Raw genomic sequence first — 23,975 nt, forward strand, 5'->3', positions numbered from 1 at the left:
GGGTTGTTATGGCAGAGATTACATACTTGGTAACAACTCCCTTTCTCTTCATTAAGAGATCCTTAATTTTACTGTTGACACCAACAGGCACAGCTAAAGGACAATCCTAGTTTTCTTCAAAATCAGGATGGCTAATGAAGTGGAAACCAATGTATATATGTACAGTTTCTAGGAAAGTTCCTTAAGAGACTGATTCCATTGAGAAGTAGGCCTTTTTGCCTTCCTCCCTAACCCATCACAAGCTGAAGAAACAGCAGGCATCTCAGAACATCAGAGAATGAAAGCCATCTGCTAAGAAAGCGATAAAACCGGAACACCCTGTATTCCTGATGACCAGAGCATTTTTTCATCTAGGCTTCTTTCATATGGAAAATAAGTTTCTATTGTGTTTCTGTTATATCAACACATGGTTGAATCTAATCTACCAGTTATATAATGATCAAGATTTTTTAAAAGTAATACATGTAAAGTTTTTCACAAATAAACTGGTATACTGCAAGTGATCAAAACAATATGAAGTTTTTTAATCCAAAGACTGCACATGAAAATTCAGCAATGCTCTTATTTTCCTGTGAAGTTGTCAAGTTTGTTACAGTCAATGAACTTATTCTATCAGTAAGAAAATTAACCACTGGTAAATAACCAAGTGGTTATCTTTCTTGTTATCGTTTAGTCGCCAAGTTGTGTCTGACTTTTGCAACCCCATGGACTGTAGCCCATCAGGTTCCTTTGTCCATAGGATTTCCCAAGCAAGAATAATGGAGTGGGTGGCCATTTCCTTTTCCAGGAGATCCTCCCAACCCAGGCAGGGACTGAAACTGCACTGGCAGGTGGATTCTTCCCTGGTAGTTACCCTAGAGCCATTTAATTAATGAACGTCCTTGTTTTAAAGAAGCAGTTATCTAAAAGCATTTTTAAAAAAATCTCTCAACAACAAGGTCCTACTATATAACACAGGGAACTATAATCAATATCCTATAAATGGAAATGAATATTAAGAAAATATATATACAAGTATAATGCAATCACTTTGCTGTATAGCAGAAATTAACATTGCAAATAAACTTTATGTCAATAAAAATTATTTTTGAATTTCTTTCAAACTGCACATAAATAATCTGAAGCAATGGTTAAAGGAACAGGAGTTATACATCAGTCATTTCCACTATCAACATGTTACCTTAAAAAAATGACAGCACAATTCTCCAGACAAATGACAAACTAGAAGGTGGACAACCCTACTTTCTCTTCTGATTTGCATAAAATATTGAAGTTTTTCTTCTTTTAAATCTCTTTCATTGAAAACACTATATATGTGGAATGCCAATTTAACTTTTTTCATGTTTAAACCAAATTTCCCAAAGTCCTTACTGATGGGGTGACATTAGCAGACACTATAGTTTGCCAAAAGGTTGCACCCTAGAAAGGCTGAACTTGATTTATAAACAAATATTTGAAGTTCCATATCCTAGTGGTCTTGGGCAATGAACACACAGTTAAGTCTGGTATTACACAAGACATTTTGAGGCACTTGCCTGAGAAACAGTGAATCTTCTATTTTTCTGGACATCAACATCAAGACAAAATGGCAGGCCTCAAATGACCGTCTCTTGAATCAGAAACTTCCTGAATACCATTTATGTAGCAGTCTGCCCTTCTCTCTATATGTAGAGGTCTGTGTTCCTGAGCTCCATAATGGAGGCAGGCTAGCCTCCTCTTCCAAGCTAGTTACTTCTCTGCCTTCAATAGCCCCTTAATTATAAACTACCAGAAAGAGGGAGATAAACAGTAATCTTTACCACACCATTTGCATTCAACATTTGGTTTAAAATTCCCTGCTTGCAAACCCCTAGCCTAAAAATGTTTGCAGGGCTGGAGCAAAAAAGAGCACCTGCACCAGAAACATAAATTCCAAATGTTGTGTGTAAAGACCCACATATAGCAGCATGCTTATTACTGCCTTAAGATTTCTGCTTTAAGATTGTTGTTGCTGCAACATCTTTCACAAAAAAAGTATCCAAACAAAAGCATCATTAGAAAGCTATGATTAGTTATTAATTACTATTTCTGGTATACAGACTTGAGTAAAGGCATATCCAGAAGCAGGAAATCAAAAATTACTTGCTGAAAGTGAGACGTAATGGCTGAGGGATACCTTCTAACAGCATGTTTTACTTTTTGACCCAGTTCCCCCAACCACAGGCGACTGGTTCAAAGGCAAACCAGCTGGACGAATTATAACCTTTTTAGTAGGAACGTAAAATCTAAAATGGATAAACAGAAAGACTAAAAGTCACTGCAGCATAACCGCTTTCTGGCCGTCCTAGAGAGAGCAGGCCCATGATCACGTTTCACTGAGTTCCCTGGAGGAAATGTGTTCTTTATCTCCTCCCTGATTTCTGTGAAATACCCCAGTATACTTCTAAATCTTTTTCCTTGAGATAAGTGAGCAAAAGTCTATTTTTGAAACTTGCATGGAACAAAAAGGACATTTAATAACTAAATCCACTGAAGATCAGGAGTGCTAGTTACTTTTCAATATGTAGTCTAAAGAACTGTTATCACTCAAAAAATATTAACAAACTAATTCCAAAGAGAAAGAAGGTACTAACAGATCCCTTTAGTGAAGGCAAACAGAAAACAAAACAAAAGAGAAGCACATTTCCCTTGCCTTAGGAATTGTAGGTGATGAAATTTATCCATCATAAACAAGTGCACGAACATCCTTTGATGAGTCATCAGTTCTATTCTTAGATTCACTAAACTTATTGTGGTAATCATTTAATGATGTACATGAGTCAAAACATGTCAATTATATCTCAATAAAATTGGAAGAAAAAACTCTATTCTTGGAATTTATTCTATAAAAACACTTCAATAAGTAGACAAAAATGTGTATAGAAATGCATACTTAACACTGTAACCGTAAAAAGTTGAAAATAATATACACACATGTAAAAAAGGAATCTGGTTAACTTATAGTACAGTGAGACAATAAACTACTAAGTACACACTAAAAAGGACAAAATGGGCCATATACACTAACAGAAGATGCCCAGGCGGTTGTATGAAAAACGCAAGAACAGTACATTCTTCCCACCCATCCCATAAGGATATATAGCTACATTCATAGAAAAAAGTCTGGAAAGATATATATTACACTTTCAAAACAGATTCTCTTTGGAGAATGGTAAAGATAAAGGTTTTTACTTTCTGCTTTATTCATTTTTGTATTATAAAATTGAATGTATTACTTTTATAATCTAAGAAACAAAGTTTCTTTTAAGAAAATCATGTAACAGTGGAAAAAATATGGAGAGAGAATTAAGAGACCCTGTTAACAAAGTTTGAGTGATAAATTCAATACGATCCACATATACACAAACCATGGCTATATTTCAAATAGTAGTAACTAGGAGAATATTTAAAGAAAAGAATAAGATTCTTACAAGTCAGATTACCTTTACCAAAATACTAAGAGGGTGTGATAAGATCTAAACCAAATCAAATTGGACCATCACATTAATTAGCCCTAACTAATCACTGTTATAGATAAATAAATGCCTTCTCTAGACTTATATTTACTATCTAAGACACCACTATTTGGGGTTTTTTTTTTTTTTTTTAGAATGGTACTTACAGTTCTCTACAATTTCATCAAAAACTGCACCAGTTTTCTGCTCAAACTGAAAAAGCAAAAAAAGAAAAGCAACATTATTATCATTCTTCATTCATACTTTTTAGCATCCTTTCTTCCGCCCTTAAGAGCTGTAATCTTCAACCAAAGTACACAAATTCATAACAATATAAACAAAACACTACTAAATAGAGTACTCTAAAACAAAAACTTAGTATGGATGAAAGGGTTCTCTGGCCAAAACCTCCAAACCAAAAATTAAGAAATATATACATATTCTCCCTATTAAAAAAGCTGTTTTTTAATGTTTTTTAAAAACTGAAGTATAGTTGATCTACACTATTTCAGGTTTACAACAAAGTGATTCAGAAAAGCTACTTATTTTTCAAAAATCACTTTTCTATCACGTAACACAAAAGATCACACATTTGTAATAATAATAAAACACAGCCAACATTTGCTGAGAACTTACTAACAACACTTATTATTAGAACTATGATAAACTTCTAATCAAAACTGAACAGAACAATCGCATCAATAGGATTTACTCTCAGGCGAAAGCCAGAAATCTGCTGCTCTTTACATGAAAGTTAGCCAAATTACAGGAATGGTTCCCTTTTGAGTATGTTAGGGCCCAAGACAGAAACAGAGCCAAGTATGAAGTAATTTCAGACCTTTAAAACAGACACAGAGGAGGGGAAATGTAAAGCAGAGGCAACTCCACTCAGAAACTGATAAAGACACGACTAGGATGTTCCACTTCTCGTCTTTAAAGGTCTCCTCATTTTGGCAAGTGTGAGCAGTCCAACCTCCTGCTTCCCTATCTACTATTCATCTATGAGGCAAGAAGAGAAGCAACTCTGCTTCATGATAAACCCACTAAACTACAGAGTGAGTCTCCTCATTCAAAGGGAAAACTTCAGGGAAAAAGAACTACCTTGCTACCTATATAACTACAAACGAAACACAACAGCTAGCTATAGTAATCAATAATATCTAAGATTCACTGAACAAAAAAGACAACCAAGGATCCCAGGTTTCTGAAAGAAATTAACTATGTGAAAGAGAAGGTTCAAGGTGAACTAAAGAATAACCACTCCGGAAGGAAACAATTTACAGAAAAGAAATTTCTACTTTTAAGTGCTATCTGAGATATGTGAGAAACTACGGATACAAAAAACTAAACCCAGAAGGCCAGGAAAAGGAGATAGGTGAAAATATTAGGAAACAAGAAAATAAAAATTTTGCTGGGTAAGCTTTTGACAGAGTTCTCAATTAACTTCCAAAAAACAAAAACAAAAAGTCAGAGCTGGGAGATATTTTATATGAAAACATGAAAGATTAAGCAATTAGGTGTAAAAGAAATCTCACAGGCAAATCCAAGGAAGAAAACAATAAACAGGTGAAATAATAGAAGAAAATTTCCCTCAACTAAATAAATGGATATTTGAGATTGAATGGGTATACCAAATAACAAAGAGAAAGTGGGGGGGGGGGGGGGCAGGAAGGTACGTCGTGGTGAAATTTCAAAATTTCAAAAAAAAAACAAAAAGAAAATTTAAAAATTATCTTGCAGATGATTCATTAAACACATTTAACATAACTGAATTCAACTATATAAATACTAAAAAAGGAAAGAAACAGTAAAGGCCACTCTACCTACCATTCCACTCAATGAGCTATGTGAATAAAAGGAAAATGGGAGACATGACTCTGCAAGCCAAAGAATGAAAGCACTGGTCTACACTGAAAGGGGTTTGAGTGTCTGAAGAAAATGCATTTTTTGGACAATACTGCCTTTTTCTTTTTCTGGTGATGAAAATGATCTAAAATTGATGTGGTTGCACAACTGTGAAAATACAACTATTGAATTATGTGCTTTAAATGGGTGAATTGCATAGCATATGAACTACATCTCTATTAAGCTGTTCTAAAAACACAATAAGAAAACTATTTCCATGAAGTCTTGCGTATTAAAAACCAAAAGGCACAACTGAAACAAGAGTAACTAGAGAAATGGTACATGGGCATATGCCAGTATTTTTTAAAGAGAAAATTTGAAAATATATATTCAAATCCATTAAATAAATAATATTTTTAATACATTGAAGCCCCTCAAGTACAATTTCCAGTGTTATGTGGTTATCTCCTTTTAATGTTAGCCTCTCTATGTATTTGAACTTCTTACTACGGTAGAGCATCAATTAAGGGAGAATCTACTTTTGACTCACTTTGATTTTGTTGTTTTTTTCATATTCACAGAATTTTATTTTACCTTGGAGTATAGTTGATTTACTATAGTGAAATGGAGAACATTCCCACCAACAGTGTAGAAGAATTCCCTTTTCTCCATCCCCTCCCTGGCATTTATTGTTTGTAGACTTTTTCATGATGTCATTCTGACTGGTGTGAGGTAACACTTCACTATAACTTTGATTTACATTTCTCTAATATGCAGTGATGGTATATACCATAGAATATTACTCAGCCATAAAAAGGAATGCATTTGTGTCAGTTCTAGTGAGGTGGATGAACTTAAGAGTTTGTCATACAGAGTGAAGTAAGTCAAAAAGAGAAAAACAAGTATCATGTATTAACACATACATATGGAACCTACAAAAATGGTCCCCTAGAGAAGGAAATGGCAACCCACTCTAGTATTCTTGCCTAGAAAATCCAATGGACAAAGGAGTCTGGTGGGCTAGTCCGTGGGGTCACAGAAGAGTCAGACAAAACTTACCTACTAAACAACGACAGAAAAATGGTACTAATGAACCTATCCTCAGGGCAGTAATAGAGAAGCAGACGGAGAGAAAAGACTTGTGGACACAGCAGGGGAAGAAGGCGGGATGAATTGAGAGAACAGCATTGAAACAAATAAATTATCATATGTAAAACAGATCTGTATGATGCAGGGAGCTCTACCTGGTGCTCTGTGACAACCTAGCAGGGTGAGATGGGGTGGGATGTAGGAGGGAGGTTCAAAAGGGAAGGACTGTCCGTATACCTATGGCTGATTCACGCTGATACATGGCAGAAACCAACACAGTACTGTAAAGCAATTATCCTCCAAGTAAATCAATAAACAAACTAAATAAATTTTTTACAAACCCATAATAGTGATGTTGAGCATCTTTTCATGTCTCTCTTGGCTATCCATATGTCTTGTTCAGAGAAATGTCTAATTTAGATCTTCTGCTCATTTTTTGATTGGGTTGTTTGCCTTTTTGATCTTTTGTTTCAATTCAAATCCGCTGGTGACTACTCACTTAACACTGCACAAGCCAGGTAACACTAACACCTCTCAATTATGGACTACATCAGAACTGCAGAACACCTGCTTGGACTAAAGTCTAACATTGGGGTGACAAACAAATGTACAAGTAAGACTTAGCTTTGCTACAATATGGTGGTTTTGCTAAACGTGTTTGGGTGCTTCTTGCCTAATCTGTACATCTACAAATAAGAATTAGATATAAACTGCAATTTAGCTTTGAATAATGTATTGCTCAATCCTCACGTTTTATAAAAGATTTAACTGGACTTAAAAACCAAGCTGATTTTAAGAATCTGCAATAACTTATTCTGTATAGGCAAGGATTTCCTCAATACCACAAAACCTAAAATTAAAAAAATAAATGAATATGGATATTAACTTAAGACAAAAAAATACCAGTTCACTTTTACTTACCAAAACAGTCTTATGGGTTCTACCCCTTTTAAGACATGTAACTGTTGCATATTTAAACTTATAAAATAAATGCTACAACTTTAAAGGATTTTTACTTTCAAATTTCTTTACCCATAAAATAAAAATATATACCTACACTTCCCAGAATTGTTAACATGATTAAATGAAAAGCATTTAGCATATAAGTAAGTCATAAATATGCAGTGAAAGTGTTAGTCGCTGAGTCGTGTCCAACTCTGTGTGATCCCATAGTCTGTAACCTACCAGGCTCCTCTGACCATAGAATTCTCCAGGCAAGAACACTGGTGTGGGTTGCCATTTCCTTCTCCAATGCATGGAAGTGAAAAGTGAAAGTGAAGTCGCTCAGCCGTGTCCGACTCTTCGCGACCCCATGGACTGCACCCTACCAGGCTCCTCCATCCATGGGATTTTCCAGGCAAGAGTACTGGAGTGGGGTGCCATTGCCTTTTCTGTCCCTAACCCTAGAGAAGGCTAAAAATCCCAATATACTGTGAATTGATAAATACCACCCACAACCACCTGTGGGAAAAAATTAAAACATTTAAAAAAATCACAGAGGGAATTCCCTGGCAGTCCAGTGGTTAGGACACTGCATTTGCACTGCAAGGGAACCAGATTCCATCTCCAGTTGGGGAACTAAATCTGCACACAGTGTGGTATGGGAAAAAAAAAAAAAATCACAGAAATTTATTGAATCCTGGACCAATAATTTTTATTTTAAAATGTTAATTTTCTCTTTTATCCACTATGTGTGTGTAATTGCTCAGTCATATCCTACTCTTTGCAACCCCATGGACTGTTGCCAACCAGACTCCTCTGTTCATGGAATTCTCCAGGCAAGAATACCATAGGAGTGGGTTGCCACTGCCTTCCTTCAGGGGATATTCCCAACCCAGGGATTAAACTCAGGTCTCCTGAATTGCAAGCAGACTCCTACACTGCATGCGGATTCTTTACCAACTGAGCTATGAGGAAGTCCACCAAACAACTTTGCAAATTCTAATTCTCTAGACATAACTGCTAAAATGCCTAACACCATAAACACTTTTCTCAAACAGGTTTTAATAACTGCAACAATTTGAGAGTTTATATGATAAACTTATGCTGTGAAAACTAAACCAAAAGCTCTATTTTCAGAAAGCTGAAACTGAATTTTTCAATGATTAAGTAGAGACTGAAAACTGTCGAACGTCCTTCACTGTCTTCTTCTCTAAAATTTACTCTTTTCACCACTAATTCCTTTTTTTCATTTCAGTAGGAGCCCCAACACCCCAGAATTCAAAGAACTCTCAAAATATTTTCCGCCTTTCAAGTGGGCTTCCTTGGTGGCTCAGTCGTAAAGAATCTGCCTACAATGCAGGAGATGTAGGTTTGATTTCTGAGACAGGAAGATCACCTGCAGAAGGAAATGGTAACCCACTCCAGTATTCTTGCCTGGAAAATTCCATGAACAGAGGAGCCTGGTGGGCTACAGTCCACGGGGTCGCAAGAGTCAGACATGACTTACCTACTAAAACCACCACCCCCTTCAACTGATCATTAAGAACTATCGTTTCTATTTCTAACACATCTCCAGTTTTAAATAAATCTTAACTCTCCATGATTAGCTAACCTATAGAGGAGGTCAAGAAAGAAACAGAAACTGTTCCATAATTTAATTTCTGAAGGATAACTAAGAATTAAATGAAAAGATAGGAGAAAAGATTAAAGGAAAGAACAGCAAATGTAAAGGTTCTTAGCAGGAGAAAGCATAGAGATTCAAACAACAGAAAGGCTGGGTGGGTAAGAATTCTGGGACTAAAGCCAGTCAGCAGTGTAAGACAAAGCTGATGACAAACCATGGGCCAAACAATGGGCGTTCCTTATGGAAAGGACCACGTTTCCAGCTAGCCCAAAGCATCTCAGCTTACGCCTACCATCCTCATGTAACCATTAATGTGCTCCCTTTCACTCTCAAAACTGTCTCAGCTTGTCACCCTAAGTATTAGTCATGTTTACACACTGGACTTTATCCTAAGCAAAAACACTGAAGAAGATGGTGGGAAGGAAATCTAAGTTCTGAAAACAATTACTCTGGTTATGGAGTAAGGTTATTTATTATTCCTCACTAAAGTTTTCATCATACCATTCTCATACTATTGTCTTCCAACTGGGAATGACTTCTATCTGATAAAATTCCAATGTTTACCTTTTTTTGGGGGGGAGTGGGGAAGGGGTGCCACTCAGCTTTCAGGATCTTACTTCCCCAACCAGGGACTGAATCCAAGTCACCATTAGTGGAAGCCCAGAGTCCTAATCACTAGACTGCCAGGGAATACTCTCCCGTATTTATTTAAAATAAAGCTCTTTGATAAGGCCTTTTCTGATAAACCATTTAGAAGTCTTGACTTCTCTGTAGCACTAGATTTATATTTCACTTACAGTTACCTGTGGCACAGTTAACATATATGTGTCAGTATCACTTTCTAGATAAATCTTTTTCATCTTGGGATACCCACAGGCCCTAGCATATTGTGTTGTATCTCATCTCAGTATCTTTTTTATTAACTGAATACTGTAACTTTGCATCTCTCAATATTTGTTATACAAAACCTGCAAGAGGCCCTAAGGAAAAAAGGAGTTCTGTGATCAGATATTCTTTCCAAACACAGTATTATAGAACTCTTCCACTTCTTGGCATAAAATTTTATTCATCATCCTCCATTTGGTAGGCAAAAGATGTTATCTCATTTAAGTTTGTATTTTGCTGTTTTATTTACATTCAATTGTTTTCATTTTCATTTTTGAAGAATCTTTCCATATAGTTATTAACCATCTGTGATTATCATTTCTATCAACTGTCTGATTTCAGAATTTTTTAAATGACCTGAGTCAATGGTTCACAAACCAGAATGATGAGTGGTCAACACTTAGCAAGAAAAACTGATATGGAAATATGAAGAAAATCAATAAAATGCTATATAGGCAAAACAGAAATATCAATAAAGAGAAAATACATAAAGAGACCAAAAAAGAAATTCTAGAGACAAAAAGTTCAATATCTAAAATGAATTCACTATATGGATTCAAAGGCAGATTTAGGCAAGCAAAAGAAAGAAACATCAAGCTTGAAGGCAGAACAATGGAAACTATCAAGTCTGAGGAAAAGAAAGAAAACTGACAGAAGAAAAATAAACACAGTAAGGTACCTACAGGACACAAACCAGTGTACCAACATTTGCGTTGTGGGAGTCCCAGAAGAAAAGAGTGAAATGGGGCAGACAGAATATCTGAAAAATTAGTAATTGAAAACTTCCCCAAATTTGGTGAAAAACATGAACATAAATGTCCAAGAAGCTCTACAAACACCATTTAAAGACAAACTCAAAGAGATCCACATAAAGACACTTTGAACAGCCAAAGATACAGAGAAAATACTGAAAGCAGCAAGATACAACTGACTTATCACACACAAGGTATCCTCAACAAGTATATAAGTAGGGTTGAATGGTATCACTGACTCAATGGACATGAGTTTGAGTAAACTCCGGGAGTTGGTGATGGACAGGGAGGCCTGGCATGCTGCAGTCCAAGGGGTCGCAAAGAGTCGGATACGACTGAGTGAAAGAACTGAACTGAAGTCATTAGAAAGACTGTAAGCCAGCAGGTCAATATATTCAAAATGTTAAAAGAACAAGCAGATAACCAAGAATCTTATATTCGGTAAAACACTCCTTCAAGGAGAAATTAAGACATTTCCAAATAAATAAAGCCTGAGGAAGTTCATACTACTGAAGGAAGTTCAGCACAATGAAATGAAAGGGCAACAGAAAGTAATTCACATACTGGGCATAGACTTTGAGAAAACCATAACTGAAAAAAACTCATGCACCTCAATGTTCATCCCAGCATCATTTACAATTGCTAGGACATGGAAGCAACCTAGATGTCCATCATCAGATGAATGGATAAAGAAGTTGTGGTACATGTACACAATGGAATATCACTCAGCCATAAAAAGGAACACATCTGACTCAGCTCTAACAGGATGGATGAACCCACAGCATATTATACAGAGTGAAGTCAGTCAGAAAGAGAAAGACAAATATTACATATTAATGAATATATATGGAGTCTAGAAAGATAGTGCTGATGAACCTACCTGCAGGGCAGCCATGGAGATGCAGACACAGAGAACAGACTTGTGGACGCAGCAGGAAAGGAGAGGGTGGGACAAATTAAGAGAGTTGCACTGACACATATACATTACCACATGTAAAATTAGATAGTCAACAGAAATTTACTTTATGAAGCGGGGAGCTCAAATCTGATGCTTTGTGTGATACCTGAAGAGGGGTGGGAATGAGGTGGGAGGGAGACTCACGAGGCAGGAGACATACATAACCTGTGGGTGATTCATGCTGACATATGGCAGAAACTAACACAACACTGTAAAGCAATTATCCTCCAATTAAAAACAAACAAACACATTTTTAAAATAATTTTAAAAAATAATATAGTAATTCACAGCCATATGAAAAAATAAAAGATCTTAATAAAGGTAAATATATGGGCAATTATAAAAGAATTATTTTTTTCTTAGAAATTACTAAGAAAAAATTACTAAGAAAAAGTTAGAATTACTGTAACTTTGGTTTATAACGCGTCACTTTTTCTACATAATTTAAGACATTAAGGAAACTTTTTAAATTCTTTGTGTTTTCAGGCACATGATGTATAAAGATATGATTTGTATGGGTCCACTTATACCTCCATTTTTTTTCAACAGTACATACTACAGTACTACACAGATATGGAAAAACCACAGATACAGAGGGCCAACTATAAATTCCATGTGGGTGTTCAACTGCATGGAGGGCTGGTGCCCCTGACCCTCATGTTGTTCAAAGGTCAACTATATTTACAAATCTCCTATTTGATAAAGGATACTGAGAATATATAGAAAATGCCTAAAACCTGCAAGAAAACCACCCCAATTCAAAAAGGGGACTTCCCTAGCAGTCCAGTGGTTAAGACTCCATGCTTCAACTTCTAGGGGTGTGGGTTCAATTCCTGGTTGGGGAACTAAGATCCCACATGTCGTGTGGTGTCACCAAAAATTAAATTTGATTTAAAAAAACGGGGCAAAGGACTTGAACAGACATTTCTCCCAAGAAAATGTATAGATGGCCAATAAGCATGAGAAAAGGTACTCAATACCTCTAATTATTTGAAAATGCAAATCAAAACTACAACGAGATATGACCTCAAGCTCATTAGGAAGGAAACTGCAAACCATTCCAGTATTCTTGCCTGGAAAATTCCATGGATGGAGGAGCCTGGCAGGCTACAGTCCATGGGGTTGCAAAGAGTCGGACACGACTGAGCGACTTCACTTTCTTTCACTTTCTTTCTTACCAAAAAAACAGAAGACAGGTGTTGTCAAGGATGTGGAGAAATTGAAATTGTGGGAATGTAAAAATGGTATAACTGCTATGAAAAACACTATATTGGTGCCTCAAAAAATAAAAATAGAATTGCCAAGTAATCCAGCAATTCCACTTCTGAGTATATATTCAAAAGAACTGAAAGCAAGGACTTGAAGAGTAACTTGTATACCCACGTTCATAATAACATTACAAAGGCTAAAGTATGAGAGCAACCCAAGTAACCACAGACAGATGAATAGACAAAATATGATGTTTACATATAATGGAGTATTACTCACCCATTAAAAGAAAGGAAATTTTGACATATAGTAACAACATGTATGAAACCTTACACATTATACTAAGTAAAATAAATAGAGACAGAAAGTAGAATGATAGTTACCAAGGGTTGGGGTTAGGAGAGAAGAAAATAAGTTTAATGGATATAGTTTCAGTTTTACAAGATGAGAAGAGCTATGAAGATGGAAAATGGTTGTACAACATTTTAAATGTAGTTAACACTGCTGACCTGTACACTTAAAAATATGTAAGACGGTACATTTTATGTATATTTTGCCACTATTTTTTAAGGCAAAACACAGCTTTTCAGATATACAAAAGCTGAAGAATTCATCTCCACTAGACCAGCACAACAAGAATATTAAATTAAAAGTAGTATGTCCTACATAAAGAAGGTTTTCCTGGTAGTTCAGCTAGTAAAGAATTCGCCAGCAATGCAGGAGACCCTGGTTCAATTCCTGGGTCCAAAAGATCCACTGAAAAAGGGATAGGCTACCCACTACAGTATTCTTGGGGTTTCCTGGAGGCTCAGCTGCTAGAGAGTCCACTTGCAATGCAGGAGACCTGGGTTCGATCTCTGGATTGGCAAGACCCCCTGGAGAAGGCAAAAGCTACCCGCTCCAGTATTCTGGCCTGGAGAATTCCTTGGACTGGATAGTCCATGTGTTTGCAAAGAGTCGGACACGGCTGAGTGACTTTCACTTTCACTTTTCAGAAAAAAAGAAAAATTACACCACATGGAAATCAAAGTAACCCCAAAGGAATGAGGGCTTCCCTGGTGGCTCAGATGGTAAAGAGTCTACCTGTGGGAGACCCAGGTTCAATCCCTGGGTCAGGAAGACCCCTTGGAGAAGGAAATGGCAACCCACTCCAATATTCTTGCCTGGAAAATCCCATGGGTGGAGGCGCCTGGTAGGTTACAGTCCATGGGGTCACAAAGAGTTGAACACCACTGAGCGACTTCACTTTCACTTTCAAAGGAATGAAGAGCACAAGAAATGTAAATATCTGAGTTACCAACTATATACATACTGTCTTTCAACTTCAAATCTGATTTTCTCTGCCTTGTTTTTGGCATCTATAGACACTTCTCTTTTGTCATCTGGCAGTGTTAACTTTTGACAACAGATGGCACCAAAAGAATACTCTGGAAAGAAGGGGTCCTCTTCTCATTACACTGTGCTCTAATCTGCTTGCTCCAGTGGAGGCCAGTGGCCTAATGGCCCTCTCCCCAGGTGCCAACTCCCCACCAGCCTCAGTGACACACACACAACTCCACTGGCAGTTTCCTACTCAGACACACACACACCCCCGCAGGTAGTTTCCTATCAGATTTGGTCAGCTCCCTAGAGGGTGGCACACCAAGCAAGTTCCGGCAGCACTCCACTGAGCAGGCTTCCCAGGGAATCGTGCCTACACTCCAGGCGGCTCCCTATCAGGTGCAGCAAGGGGCTTTCTAGGGACTTCTGTCAGCACCCGAGGAAGGTTTCCTCCTTGCCAGCAAAAATCTGCAGCACCTAGAACTTCTTCAGCACCTAGTGGTACACACCCTACAAAATCTGAATCTCAGCCCTGAAGGTGGGAGACAGGCATCTTCCAAATTTTTCCATCACTGTGCCTCAGCCCTACAGCTAGTGGCTGCTCCTTTTACCTGCTAGTCTGTAAACTTTAATATTCTCTTTTGCCCTTTAAGAGTTAATTCTCTGCTACTGGTTAATAATTCTTTACACTAAACTTTTCCTATTCAACTTACTTTTTGGTTTCTGATCTCTGACTAATACAGGGTAGGTAATGGCAGTGTTCACAGGAGACAGACTCAAAGACGAGATTTGGAGATTGGCTTGATTGTGTCTCTGGGTTTAAGCATAAGGCTCAAAGAAGAAATTGGAGGCTAGTAATCCCTGGCACACAGTGCCATTAGAGGTGTTGCACTTAAGGCAGTAATGATGAGTTATAGCCATCTCATATAACAGACTTATGAGATGGATTCTCCAAGTGCTCTTCAGCAGTTACAGAATAATAAGTTCAGGTCCATTAACTCTCAAATCAAATCACAGTCTGAGAAACTGAGCACTTTCATGATAGTATGTTTTTTAAAAAGTCTCAATTCTTATAACCATAGATTGAAGGGCTTCCCTGATGGCTCATCTGGTAAAGAATCCGCTTGCAATGTGAGAGACCTGGGTTCAATATTTGGGTGGAGAAGATCCCCTGGAGAAGGGAAAGGCTACCCACCCCAGTACTCTGGCCTGCAGAATTCCATGGACTGTATGGTCCATGGGCTCCCAAAGAGTCATACACGACTGAGCAACTTTCACTTTCACTTTCCTAGGTTGGTACTGCTAAAAATAAAATCCAAAATGTAACTGGGCAAATAGCTGAACTACAATCATCACATAAATTCACAGTCAAACCAATTCTAATGTGAAAGTAAGGGCAATGACTAGGAAAAGAATGGATCCTTAAACCTGGAATAGGAACATGTGGGTGAACTAGAATGAAAAAGACAATTTCAAACCTCCAGTAGAAATAACTTACCATCCTGTATGTAAGAACAGCTTTCCTTTTCTTGAATTCATCTGTGACATCCTTATGTGACACAAATGACTTGTGATGTTCATTCTCTTCAAGATCAAGCACAACCAACCCTGTTGTCACTAGACTCGCAAGTTGGTTGTAGTAAAACAGATACATACTATGACCCAAAAGGGAAGAAATTACACGTCCAAAATGGCAAGACTTTGCTAACATATAAAGGCAAACACCTGGGACTGCGTGTGAAAATAGATGCTAAGGGTTTTAGACCAAGGAGGCTGTATAATTCATTAAGATGAGTGAGATGACTACAGATTCAGAATGCAATGTGCTGGCTGTGCAGCTGGAGGTGGCTTTACTGGCTCAGTTGTTGGTTTAAACTTATACTCAGCAACAGCTGATCATCATTGCTGCTGCTGCTGAGTCATGTCAGTCGTGTCCAACTCTGTGTGACCCCACAGACGGCAGCCCACCAGGCTCCTGTCCCTGGGATTCTCCAGGCAAGAACACTGGTGTGGGTTGCCATTTCCTCCTCCAGTGCATGAAAGTGAAAAGTGAAAGTGAAGTCACTCAGTCGTGTTCGACTCTTCGCGACCCCATAATAGACTGCAGCCTACCAGGCTCCTCCGTCCATGGGATTTCCCAGGCAAGAGTACTGGAGTGGGGTGCCATTGGCTTCTCTTAGGGAAATGCAAATCAAAACTACACCAACAATGAAGATGTAATAAAGTTTAAAGAGACTGAGCTATCAAAGTTCCACTGGTATTACGTAGGAGAGGAAATCCAAAGGCTCAGGGAGACAGGAACATCAGAGTGCATCTATCCTCTGCATCCTACACACCTATTACCCAACTACATTCTCTGAGAAGGCCCGGAGGACACTACACTAGTGAGAGGAGCACAGCGCCCTGAGAAGCTGTGTGGTGGTCCTCTTTTGGACGTCAGGTATGGAAGTCAGCCCACTGAGATGGGCTCCAATTTCACTGAGGATAACAGGGCCCCACGCAGCAAAGGCCAAGTGGCAGCACTTAAGCCCAAGGGCAGCAGGAATGTACCAGTAATCAGAATGCTTTGGCCTGCAGGAATCTGGCAGTGGCTAACTGATCACAATGATTCTAGGAATGAAATATATGGGCAGTTTAATCTATCTTCCAGGAAAATGTCTACATCTGGTGGCCAAAACCTGACTTAAGTCATCAGAGTGGAAGTTAAGGATATGTGCCCAGTTTCCAGACCAAGTTAATTAACAGACTCATTGGCTCTTTTTTTATTAATATTTATTGATCGATTGATTTTTGGCTACAGTGGGGCTCTGTTGCTGCAGGCAAGCTTTCTCCAGTTGTGAAGAATGGGAGCTACTCTTCATTGTGCCTTCTCAATGTGGCAGCTTCTCTTATTGTGGCTTCCCAAGGTGGCACAGTGGTAAAGAATCCGCTTGCCAATGTAGAGACACAAGAGATGCAGGCTCGATCCCTGGGTTGGGAATATCCTCTGGAGTAGGAAATAGCAACCCACTCCAGTATTCTCGCCTGGAAAAATTCCATGGACAGAGGAGCCTGGCGGGCTACAGTCCAGAGGGCCTCAAAGAGTTGGACGCAACTGAACACACACTCTCTTGTGGAGTACGGGCATGGGGCGTCAGTAGTGGCAGCACATGGGCTCCGAAGTTGTGGCTCACAGACTCTAAAGCACAAGCTCAGCAGTTGTGGCACACAGGCTTAACTGCTTCAAGGCAGGTGGGATCTTTCAAGACCAGGGGTTGAACTGGTATCCCTTGCATTGCAAGACAGATTTTTAACCATTGGACCACTAGGGAAGTCAACTGCTTCTTAATTGTGGGGAGATTTGGTTCTCTTGAGGAAGAACTCCACACCATTACCACACAAGTGGTGGTGGTGGTGGTGGTTTAGTGGCTAAGTCATGTCCAACTCTTTGCAACCCCATGGACTAAAGCCCCACCAGACTCCTCTGTCCATGGGATTTCCCAGGCAAGAATACTCAAACGGGTTGCCATTTCCTTCTCCAGGAGATCTTCCCGACCCAGGGATCAAATCCATGTGTCCTGCTTGGCAGCTGGATTCTTTACCACTGAGCCACCTGGGAAGCCCCTAACATAACTATAAATCTTCCTCCAAGCCTCCCCCCAGATGGATCTACGGTCAATTAGTAAAGGAGTGATTTTCAATCAGGGGCAATTTCACTTTCCAAATCTAGAAAATTTGGCAGTGTCTGGAGGCATTTTTGGTTTTCACAACTAGGGAGTTCAATTGGCATCTAGTGGGTACAGGTCAAGGATGCGGCAAAACATCAACAACATATACGACAGCCACCACAACAAAGAATTACCTGGCCTTAAAAAACCCTACATGATCTAGACAGTAATCTCCCTGATCTCTTCTCTGACTATTCACCACCTTGCTCTTTAGAGCTACTGCCCTTCTTTGTTTTCCCTCTACCTATAATGTTCTTCCTCTCAGATATCTATATAGGTTTCTCATTTTCCTCAGATTTTTGCTTAGATGCCCCTGTTTAAAACTGCAATGTCCCTTCCACCATAGCATACTGTGTCCCATTTTAATAAAATTGAGTTTTCCCATCCAGGAACATGATCTATTACTCTATTTTTTCCAAGAGTCATCAAAGCACAGTAGTTACAGGACTTCCCCAGCAGTCCAGTAGTTAGGACTGACTACTCCCATTTTTTCTTTTCTTTTTTTTGGCCCCATCTTGTAGCTTATAGGATGCTAGTTCCCCAATCAGAGACTGAACGTGGGCCCTCGGCAGTGAGAGCACAAACTCCTAACCACTGGACTGTCAAGGAATTACCCTAAATATTTTCCTTACAGTATAGCTCTGCTCATATCCCAAGTTGTGATATGGCATGTTCTCATTGCTATATTCTTTTTGTTACTAAGGTATAATTAACATATAACACCATTATTATTATACTCTACAAACAACTGAACTTAGTTATAACTTATTTAACCCAAGAGTTGCTTAAAAGTTTTAAAATTTCCAAACGGTTGGATTGTTTTAATTGATACTCTACTCATCTCAGTTTTAATGCACTATGGTCAAAGAATGTAAGCTCTAAATTTTAAGGTTTTAAAATTTGAACTCTTCTTCAAAGTATAAATTATGATTAATTTCTGTAAATGTTCCATGAGAGTGTAAAAAAAAGGCAATGTTTCCCCATTCTGTACAGGTTCAATTAAACTATAGTGCCTCTAAACCACTAAAATTTTTGTTTTATATACTTCACTACAAGGCTTTTTGATACATAAAAATTCATGGCAATTACATCCTCAAAGTGAATTATATCTGTTATGAATAAAGTCAGAAATCTGTGGCAAATAACCATTTTTTTACACAGTTTTCTTTTAATATTAAAATTTTGATTTTGCTGCATATGCTTTATATACACTGCTTTACTTTTAAATTTTTTTAGTTTCATTTCATTTTAGATTTCTTTTTTTTAATTTTAGATTTCTTATGAGCAACATCAAGTAGAGCTCATATTGAACAAGAGAATCTTTATCACCTAACCATTTTAAATGGTCTCTAAAGGAGTCCAACCATGAATGTGCAAAATGCTTTGGACACAGATCCCCACACTCGGTAGAAACTCCAGAGAACTCTCCTAAATCTAGAAATTAAGATGATCTAACTTTAAAAAGTCCTGGGAATTCCCTGGGAGCCCAATGGTTCCACTGTCGAGGGCATGGGCTTAACCTGTAGTCAGGGAACTAACACCTCGCAAGCACAGTTAAAAAAAAAAAAAAAAAAACCAACCAAAAGATGATCAAGTGTTATGTTCTCTAAATACTATTTCCCACTAGGAGGGATCAAGACTCCTGGCAGAAGTGGTTGATTTCAGATCTTGAGCAGGGAAAACACACGTGAAGCTGCTTCATTGTTCAGCTACAAAGTCATGGCTGACTCCCTGCCATGGAATGTAGCATGTCAAGCTTTCCTGTTCTTCACCATCTCCCAGATTTAGCTCAAGTTCACATCCACTGAGTCGGTAATGCTACCTAACCATCTCATCCTCTCCTTCTCATGTCCTCTTCTCCTTTTGCTTTCAATCACTCCCAGCATCAAGGTGCTTCATCTTGCAACAAAAAGCAAGAAAATTATCAAAGACTACTGAAGTCATGACAGAAAGACTCAAGAGCTAACTGAGGATTTTACTGACCAAAGATGGTACAATTGATGTATGTCAGTTCATCTCAGTTCATTTCAGTCGCTCAGTTGTGTCCAACTCTTTGCAACTCCATGGACTGCAGCACGCCAGGCTTCCCTGTCCATCACCAACTCCCAGAGTTTGCCCAAACTCATGTCCATTGAGTCAGTGATGTCATCGAACCATCTCAACCTCTGTCATCCCCTTCTCGTCCTGCCTTCAGTCTTTCCCAGCATCAGGGTCTTTTCTAATGAGTCAGTTCTTTGCATCAAGTGGCCAAAGTATTGGAGCTTCAGCTTCAGCATCATTCCTTCCAATGAATATTCAGGGATAATTTCTTTCAGGACTGACTGGTTTGATCTTGCTGTCCAAGGGACTCTCAAGAGTCTTCTCCAACACACAGTTCAAAAGCATCACTTCTTCAGAGATCAGCCTTCTTTATGGTCCAACTCTCACATCCATACATGAATACTGGAAAAACCATAGCTTTACAGCTTTGACTATATGGACCCCTGTTGGCAAAGTAATGTCTCTGCTTTTTTAAATATGCTGTCTAGGTTTGTCATAGTTTTTCTTCCAAGGAGCAGGTATCTATTAATTTCATGGCCGTAGTCACTATCTTCAGTGATTCTGGAGCCCAAAGGAATAAAGGCCGTCACTGTTTCCATTGTTTTCCCATCTATTTGCCATGAAGTACAATACAGTACAATAAACAGTACATAAATATATTTTTGATGACTTATCAGGATAGCTCCCTCATTCCCCCACCCACACAAAAAACAACCTTTACTAGTCATCTGTAGAGCCTGTGAGGGCATCAACTTATTTTTTTAAATGACAAAAAAAGAATTAAGCATTTATCTTGTCTTTCCTGCATTAACAATATTTCAAAGCAATAAGAAAACTTGAGAGTTAACTGAAAAGGAACTATCAGTTAACAGATACTGCAGAAATAAAAGAATTAGGAAACTATCATTTTATAACTACTAATTAAATAGTGAATCAAGAACTAGGCAATGAGTGATAAAACCATTAGGTCAAAACTGGAGGAGAACTTTTTAACGTATGGATTAGGCTGATATCACCTGACCTAGGATGAACATCACAAATAGTGATGTGCTACTATTACTGGTATCATAGAAAGAACACAGCACCACCTATGAAGAAATCTCTGCAAAAAATAAATTAAGCCTGAATCTAATCATACTTCTAACTGCTTACAGGGAACATAAGGGATGGAGGAATGTGTTCAATGACACCAGGATATAACCAGCAAAACACAGAATGTAGGAAATGCTGCAGAACAAATCAAACAGTTATCTTCTAAAAATAAATGGCTTTTTTTTTAATTGGGGAAGATTTACTGATGAAAAGAGGCTGAAAAGACACAACAACCCACAGACTTTGTTTTAGCAACACAAAAATCTTATTTTAGCTACTAACTTTCTGAATCAGTTTCAACAGTTGAACAGGGTATTAAGTGAAACTGAAAAATTACTGCTGATTTTGTTAAGTGCGGTAACGGTATTTATGGCTTATTTTTTGTAAAAAAGAGATGCATCTTTGAGAGATACATATTTTATGTATTAATAGGTAAAAAGAAGTATGCCCAGGATTTGCTTTAAAACATGACAGGGAGGGGCTTCCCTGGTGGTCCAGTGGCCAAGACTCTGCGCTCTGAATGCAGGAGGCCCAGGTTTGATCCCTGGTTGGGTAACTAGATTCCACATGCCCACAATGAAGATCAAAGATCCTGTGTGCTGCAACTAAGACCCGGTGTAGCCAAATAAACAAATACTTTATATATATACACACACACACATGTATATCATAGGTAAAGAAATGTGGGAGGAATAGATGAAAAATGTGGCAAAAAGTTGATGAATCTTTAAAAAGATGAATGATGAATACATGAGCATTAGTTTAACTATCTATTCACATTTATGTTTGAAAATTTTCATAACAAAGGTTAAGAAAAGTAGTAATCAAGTAGAAACCTCTTAAAAGTTGTATTCCTCACACTAAACAAGCCACTTTTTCTTTTAACAAACCATTTGTACAGGAAGCAGTGATCAAGAAACATCTCCAAGAGAAAAAAATGCAAAAAGACAAAATGGTTGTCTGAGGAGGCCTTACAAATAGCTGAGAAAAGAAAAGACATAAAAGGCAAAGGAGAAAAGGAAAAATATACCCATTTGAATGCAGAGTTCCAAACAACAGCAAGGAGAAATAAAGATCAAACCAGTCAGTTCTAATGAAGCCCGGCATCCTTCAGTCCATGGGGTTGCAAAGAGTCAGACACAACTGAGCAACTGAACTGAATTGAACTGAACTGAACTGTTGTTCTGCAAAAACCCTCAACAAAATACTAGCAAACAAAATCCAACAATACATTAAAAGGATCATACATCATGATAAAGTGCGATTTATCCCAGGAAAGCAAGGATTTTTCAATATCCAAAGATCAATATGATACATCATATTAACAAACTAAAGAATAAAAACCATAGGATCATCTCAAGAGATGCAGAAAAGGCTTTTGATAGAACTCAATATCCATTGAAAATAACTCTCTAGAAAGCAGGCACAGAGGAAACATATCTCAACATAGTAAAGGTCACATATTACAAACCCATGGCTAACACCACACTCAACGATGGAAAGTTCAAAGCATTCCTTCCAAGACCAGAAACAAGATAAGGATGCACACTTTCACACTTTTATTCAACACAGTTTTGAAAGTCCTAGCCACAGCACTCAGAAAAGAAAAATAAAGGAATCCAAATGGGAAGGAAGAACTAAAACTGTCAATGTTTGCAGACAACATGACAGTATAGATAGAAAATCATAGAGATGCCACCAGAAAACTACTAGAACTCACCAGTGAATTTGGTAAAGTTGCCAAATATTCACATACAGAAGTCTTTTGTGTTTCTACACACTAACAACAAATTATCAAAAACAGAAATTAAAGAAACAATCCTGTTTAATGCTGCATAAAAAACAATAAAATACCTAGGAATAAATCTACCTCAGGAGGCAAAAAGTTTGTACTCCAAAAACTGTAAGACACTGATGAGAGACATTGAAGTCAACACAAATGGAAAGATATACTGTGTTCTAGGATTGGAAAAATCAATACTGTTAAAAATAACCATACAACCAAGGCAATCTACAGATTCAATGCAATACCTACCAAACTACCATGGCATTTTTCACAGAATTAGAACAAATAATTTTAACTTTGTATGGAAACACAAAAGATCCTGAATAGTCAAAACAATCTTGAGAACGAAGAATGAAGCTGAAAGAACCAGACTCCCTGACTTCGGGCGCTATTACAAAGCTACAGTAATCAAACTCAAATTACCAAACTAGACACTAGATCAATGAAAGAGGACAGAAAGCCCAGAAATATACTCATGTACTTATGTCCGACCAATCTATGACAGAGAAGGCAAGAATGTATCATGGAAAAAAGACAGCCTCTTCAACAAGTAATGCTGGGAAAACTGGACAGCTACAAGTAAAAGAGTGAAATCAGAACATTCTCTAACACCGTACACAAAGTAAACTCAAAATGGATTCAAGACCTAAATATAAGACGGAATAGTATAAACTTCTAGAGGAAGACATAAGCAGAATACTCTTTGATATAAAACACAGGGAATTAACCTAAATGTCCACTGACAGATGAATACAGAAAGCAGATGCTGTATGTGCGTGTGTGTGTGTGTGTGTGTGTGTGTATGTATGTATATATAAAGGAATATTACTCAGCCATAAAACAGAATGAAATAATGTCATCTGCAGCAATACGAATGATCTAGAAATTACCATGCCAAGTGAAACAAGAAAATGAAAACCAATATGTATCACTTACATGTGGAATCTGAAAAAATGATACAGATGGACTTATTTACAAAACAAAAATAGACTCACAGACATAGAAAACAAGTTTATGGTTATCAAAGAGGAAAAGGAAGGAGTGATAAATTAGGAATGTGGGATTAACAGAGACACACTTCTCTATATTAAATAAACAATGACTTATTATATGACACATGAAACTATGTTCAATATCTTGTAATTAACTATAATGGAAAAGAAATATGAAAAAATAAATACATGTATAACTGAGTCAATCTGCCATACACCTGAATCTAACACACCACTGTAAATCAACTATAATTCAATAAC

The 23,975-nt window shown here is 37.8% G+C and overlaps 1 protein-coding gene across 5 annotated transcripts in view; it reads right to left on the minus strand.

Annotated features, from left to right (window-relative positions):
- ZMYM4 (zinc finger MYM-type containing 4) overlaps positions 1-23,975 on the minus strand; it is a 155,667-nt gene that overhangs the window by 109,122 nt on the left and 22,570 nt on the right. For all 5 annotated transcript variants that reach the window (XM_065916675.1, XM_065916680.1, XM_065916686.1 and 2 more), the window contains exon 2: positions 3,641-3,686. In XM_065916675.1, the coding sequence (XP_065772747.1) occupies positions 3,641-3,686 (46 nt within the window). The remainder of the gene's footprint in view (positions 1-3,640; positions 3,687-23,975) is intronic.

Source organism: Muntiacus reevesi, chromosome 1 (genome assembly GCF_963930625.1).
Source record: "Muntiacus reevesi chromosome 1, mMunRee1.1, whole genome shotgun sequence".
Classification (NCBI taxonomy): Eukaryota; Metazoa; Chordata; class Mammalia; order Artiodactyla; family Cervidae; genus Muntiacus; species Muntiacus reevesi.